The 5,622-nt window shown below is 35.8% G+C and overlaps 1 protein-coding gene across 1 annotated transcript in view; it reads left to right on the top strand.

Annotated features, from left to right (window-relative positions):
- Positions 1–5,622, top strand: part of LOC106872824 (uncharacterized) — a 54,433-nt gene that overhangs the window by 10,354 nt on the left and 38,457 nt on the right. Inside the window, exons 4-6 of the mRNA XM_052969142.1 lie at positions 1,136–1,290; positions 3,254–3,384; positions 3,831–3,966. Of these exons, the coding sequence (XP_052825102.1) occupies positions 1,136–1,290; positions 3,254–3,384; positions 3,831–3,966 (422 nt within the window). The remainder of the gene's footprint in view (positions 1–1,135; positions 1,291–3,253; positions 3,385–3,830; positions 3,967–5,622) is intronic.

Raw genomic sequence — 5,622 nt, 5'->3', positions numbered from 1 at the left:
ACGGACAAGTGAATTTTAAAAGAGGGGCCTTACAAGTCTACCAGGTAGATGGAAGAGCATTGTAGAAAATGAAGAAGAGTACATTTTAGATAACAAAAAAAAAACTTTATCTTAATTTTGAAAAATAAAAGAAGTATAAAAAACTGCATTATTTATAGGATGACCCAGTATATATATAAAATAGTGAAGGCATATGGCTCAGTGGTTAGAGCATTGGGCTTACAATCATGAGGGTGTGAGTTCAATTCCCAATCCAGGCTGTGTGTTGTGTTCTTACACAAAGCACCTTATTTCCTGTTACTCCAGAGAATATGACCAAAAACTGCATGTATTCCATCCCATGCAGCTGTGGTAGGTAATACAAAGGCAAAACATGTCACTCCTCAAAATAAGGGTAGAGGAACATCACAAAGCTGTGACATGAGGAGATATTGATAAATCGGGTACAGCTGATCTTGTATGGAAAAATGGAGACTACCTCCCTCTGTGGGATGAAGTTAAAATAATAGACAGAGAACACCACTGGAAAATATGAAAACTAAAAGAAGCAGCACATATGCTAGGACACATCCTCCTAACCAGACCGAGTACAGATATGAATAGCATATGGGAACCAGTATTAAGGAAGGATAGGAAAATATTAGATTTAAAAGCCCTAAAATTCATTCCATAATTGCCCACAGGCATATGGTGTAGTGGTTAAGAGAGCAGGCTACTAACCCCAAGATTCCTAGTTCGATTCCAAGCAGTGACCTGAATAATAATAATAATAATAATAATAATGATAATAATAACAACAACAACAACATCGAAAAATACCTTAGGAATGAAAACCCAGGTTCAAAATTTCCCCAAGACACCTGATGAAGGCTGGAGGGTATATCAACTGAAACGTGTTAACAACAAGATGAGGAGAAATATCCATCAAATGTAAATAATGTACATAATTCCTCATCTCTTAAATATAGAAAAGAATATATATTACTGATACTTATTTTAGCAGCCCTGGAAGGGTGTAAAAACTCCAAAATATTTAAGGAAATAAAAACATTTCTGTTTCTGTCAAATTCACAGCCATAACTCACTCTTAAAAATAATTAGCTTCTTATAACAGGCTTCTTCTGTTTGATTATAGCTGGGAGAGGCTGACATTGTACGCACTTTGCTCTCTGCTGGTGCAGATCCTGGCATACACAACAAAAATCAACGAATCCCTCTGGACCTTGCTGAGTCAGATAAAGTGAAAATTGTCTTCAATGAAGAACTTCTGCAAGCCACTGCACATTCCAAGTTAGTTACAATATTCTCACATTTTTGATTTCATTTTCTCTTGTCTAACAGTAACCAAGTGTAAGCTGTGCCAGTGATTCTCAAGGTGTTCCAAATTGCTAAGGTCCCATAAATGTATCTGTCATCTTTAACTCCATACATCCATCAATCACCCTTATATATTCCATATTGTTTGTCATAGAGGCTGGTATTGTATGCACTTTGCTCTCATCAGTCACAGACATGCACTATAAAAATTAACAAATTCTGCTGAACCTCCATATGATCAAGTAACCCTTTACCAGTTCCTAGTATCTTAGCTTCTTTGACCTCCACTTTCTACCTTTCATTCTGCTGTCAGCCAATTTTTTTGTCCTCAGGGTGTGACACTACCCACTTTGGAAATCACTGGTCAACACACACTTGTTTCATCCCATTTTATTTTGTTTTAATGTTTCTTAAGCTGTTTAACCATAGCATAAATGAGAAGGGTTTGTTTTGCTACATATGAATATTTGCCATATTGTAGGAGCCAGTATTTTTATGTAAATTTCGTAAGTTTATATAGAATAGTGCTTATGTTTCTTAGTATGAGTCAACTATCACCTGGATAAGATGCTAGTTTATCTCAAACAGTGTTCTTGTATGATATAGTATTTCTTTCCAATGGTTGGTTGAACTGTGGTATGTAGAATTACACGTACTGCTCAAATACCAAAAAACAAAAACAGCCTGAATACCAAGACAATAGCAGTTGCATCAAAGAAACTGTGAATCAGGGGTGTGTGAACCATGAATGGAGTAGTGCTAACTGGACACAATACAGAGTTTGATCAACCCTAACTGGGCAGCCCAAGTGAGAATACCCGATTTTTAAAAGACCTGAAACACTGATATAGCCATATGTAAAAGGGAATTAAAACTGTTATACTGGTGATTTTATAGCTAGACATCTTTATTCTACTACTACTACTAATAATAATAATAATAATAATAATAATCTTTCAAGCACATCTATCTTTTACAGAGGATTCTGCATGAAACTTTTCTTCTTTCTCACAGCATAAAACACATTCCACTGTTTGAACTATTAATATTACTTTCTACTAAAGCAGAACATAACTACTTTTTTGGGGATTCTACTGATTAATGCATGTCTACTTCAGGCAGCCTGAACTATAGTGCACTGTGGATAAATATTACTCCATAGGATTTCTCTTTGAGAACCAAGCGTTTGTTTGATAAAGTTATTCTTCATTGTTATATGTATTGATAAAAAGGAAATAAGCTATTTATTCCAGCAATTTTACAAATGTCAAAAATATCCAAATCATCTGAGTTTTATAATCGGCTCTGAGAAAAATATCAGTTTTTAAATGCTTAAGAAAGGTAGTGTTCTTTATTTGACAAGCCAACCAGGAACCTTTTGTGCTCTCCTGTCCTGTATACAACTTGGCATGTTGCTGCATCAGTTATTCTGATGCTAGCTAGTAACACCATTGAGTATCTTCTCTCTCTGTCTTCCCCAATTTCTTCCTTGTAGCTTTTCTGTTGTCTTCAAGTGCTTAAGGTTGTCTCTTCTTATTTGCTTTCCAATGAATTGAGCCTGTTGTCGCCTTATGTCATTGAGAAGCTTCCTGTGGAATTTTGTTCATCTAAGGCCCTCAATATTTGTCACTCTATCCACATAAGACACCTTCAACATGCCTGCATTTAAAGAACTAAATCTCTACAACATTGATAGCTTTTCCACTTGTCTGTTGATATTCCAGGTGACACAACTATATGTAAGAATAGGGTCTCTATATGCCCTTGAGATTCTTTTTGCTCACACTTCTTTACAGCTGTGTATATGACGAATATATCTTTGATCTCACCAAAAGCAATGTTAAAATGAATATTAATATTTTATTCCACTGAGATATTTTAAAGAAAATACCTATTAGCATTGTAATCCTAATTACACTGTTTGATTTTTCTTCAGTATGGGGCGTGTCTGCCAGCTCTTGGCTTCTGGACTTGATGTAAACCTGAAGGACAGCAGTGAAAGCCAAAACACACCTTTACATTGGGCTTCTTGTTATGCCTCACGTGACATGATACAATGTCTCTGCTGTAAGATTTTACTGATGATAACATATTTATTTTTATTTGCTCTCTCTCTCTCTCTCTCTCTCTCTCTCTCTCTAATATCTCTCTCTTCCTTCCCCATCTCTCTCTCCCTCATTCTGTTTTTATGTATCTAGTGAATCCCTCTACTATGTGTCTCTGTATCTATCACAGTGATGACTTCATATGCTTTTTCTTTTTCACTCTCTCACTGTATTTGTATGCTTGTATCTCTCTTAAGTAAATCTCTATTATTAGACTACATATCTAACCCACTGACCACTCTATGCTTGCTCTCTCTCTATCTCTCTATCTCTCTCTCTCTCACACACACACACACACACATACACACATACACACATGTATGAATGACTCAAAGCACTAACTCTTTGCTATATATAATTTCTCTTCAGTATGCTACTCTCGACTTATTTCTGTTATGTAATTTCTAGTGCGTGGTGCTGATGTTAATGCAGTCAACATGGACGGTTGCACTCCACTTCATGAGGCTGTCTCAAGAGGGAACATTGAGATTGTGGAAGAACTGCTAATCCATAAAGCTGATCCAACACTAAAGATTAAAAGAGGGTAAGAACATAACTTATTCAAGCAAAAACTTTCTAATGTGTAAATAAATTAGTTTTCCAGAAAAATAACTTATTCCTATTTTGTGAACTATCTGAATTAATTAATTAATTACACTGTGTAACACAATTTTTGTCCTCGGGTAGCAAGTGTTATTTCCTATTTGCTTACCCCTAGAAAGTATGAAAATGGCTAATATTTCCTTCAAATTTTGCTTTTGTTACATTTATTCAAACCCCAAAGAATCCCTCTTAATACATGGCTATGATGCTCCCCCACTACTCCTGCTCATGATCAGAGATGCACATATTGTCAGCCACTAAGGCTGACCACATGCTCAAGTGGTTAAGGTCAAGTAACTGACAAGCAAATCTGTGGTATTGAGCAGAATATTAGCTATAGGCGCGGGGGTGGCTGTGTGGTAAGTAGCTTGCTTACCAACCACATGGTTCTGGGTTCAGTCCCACTGTGTGGCACCTTGGGCAAGTGTCTTCTACTATAGCCTCGGGCTGACCAAAGCTTGTGAGTGGATTTAGTAGACGGAAACTAAAAGAAGCCCGTCGTATATATGTATGTATATATATGTATATGTTTGTGTGTCTGTGTTTGTCCCCCTGTCCCCCCCAACATCGCTTGACAACCGATGCTGGTGTGTTTACGTCCCCGTAACTTAGCGGTTCGGCAAAAGAGACCGATAGAATAAGTACTAGGCTTCCAAAGAATAAGTCCTGGGGTCGATTTGCTCGACTAAAGGTGGTGCTCCAGCATGGCCGCAGTCAAATGACTGAAACAAGTAAAAAAAAAAAATTTTTAAAGAGAGTATAGCAATATCTCTGCTTCGGCAACTCAGTGCTGAATCTGTTTGAAATGCAATAGAAAATAGATTAGTTTCAAAACATTGATGTCCTGGTCGCAAAAGTAAAGTTTAAAGAGGATAGTAGTAGTTTTCTTTGATTTCTAGATAGAAGTAAATAGGAAATAAAACTTAGTAGCCAAAGACAAAAAAAAATTTATTTTGTTACAGTGTTATTTGCAGGCAGAGGCTAGCACTAGTTTCTACACATTCTGTTGTGCCACTTATTTAATTGTGTAATTATGAAGTTCACATCACAACCATGTGGTTTGAAGTTCAGGCCCACTGCACAGAACCTTGGGCACTGTATTAGGCCATATTTGTAAATTTGTGTTTGTGTTTTTACACAAATATTGATATTTCCCTTGTCGTTGCTTGAGCAAAGCAATGCTGATGTTGACATCTTTTGTCAACCATTAAGACTGATTGCTCCCTGAGTAAACAAGGTTAAAACATTATGGAATAAGTAGATAATAGTACAGTGAAACTATACTCTCACATATATACATACATGCATATATATATATCTGCACAAATGTATCCATATACATGTATATATATATAGATGTGTGTGTGTATATATATATATATATATTATAAGGTTTTTAAACTTTTAAATTTTCATATTCAAAAGAGACAGAGACTTCAAATTCGATATATCTAAATGTCTAAATCCAACGGACCAGTCACTGGATAAGTTTGGCACAGAAATGTTAACATAGAGTGGTGAATAAATCGATATATCGAATTTGAAGTCTCTGTCTCTTTTGAATATGAAAATTTAAAAGTTTAAAAACCTTATAATA

Source organism: Octopus bimaculoides, chromosome 7, assembly GCF_001194135.2.
Source record: "Octopus bimaculoides isolate UCB-OBI-ISO-001 chromosome 7, ASM119413v2, whole genome shotgun sequence".
NCBI lineage: Eukaryota > Metazoa > Mollusca > Cephalopoda > Octopoda > Octopodidae > Octopus > Octopus bimaculoides.
The sequence above is the reverse complement of the archived record's forward strand: the minus strand, read 5'-3'. Positions and strand labels throughout refer to the sequence as shown.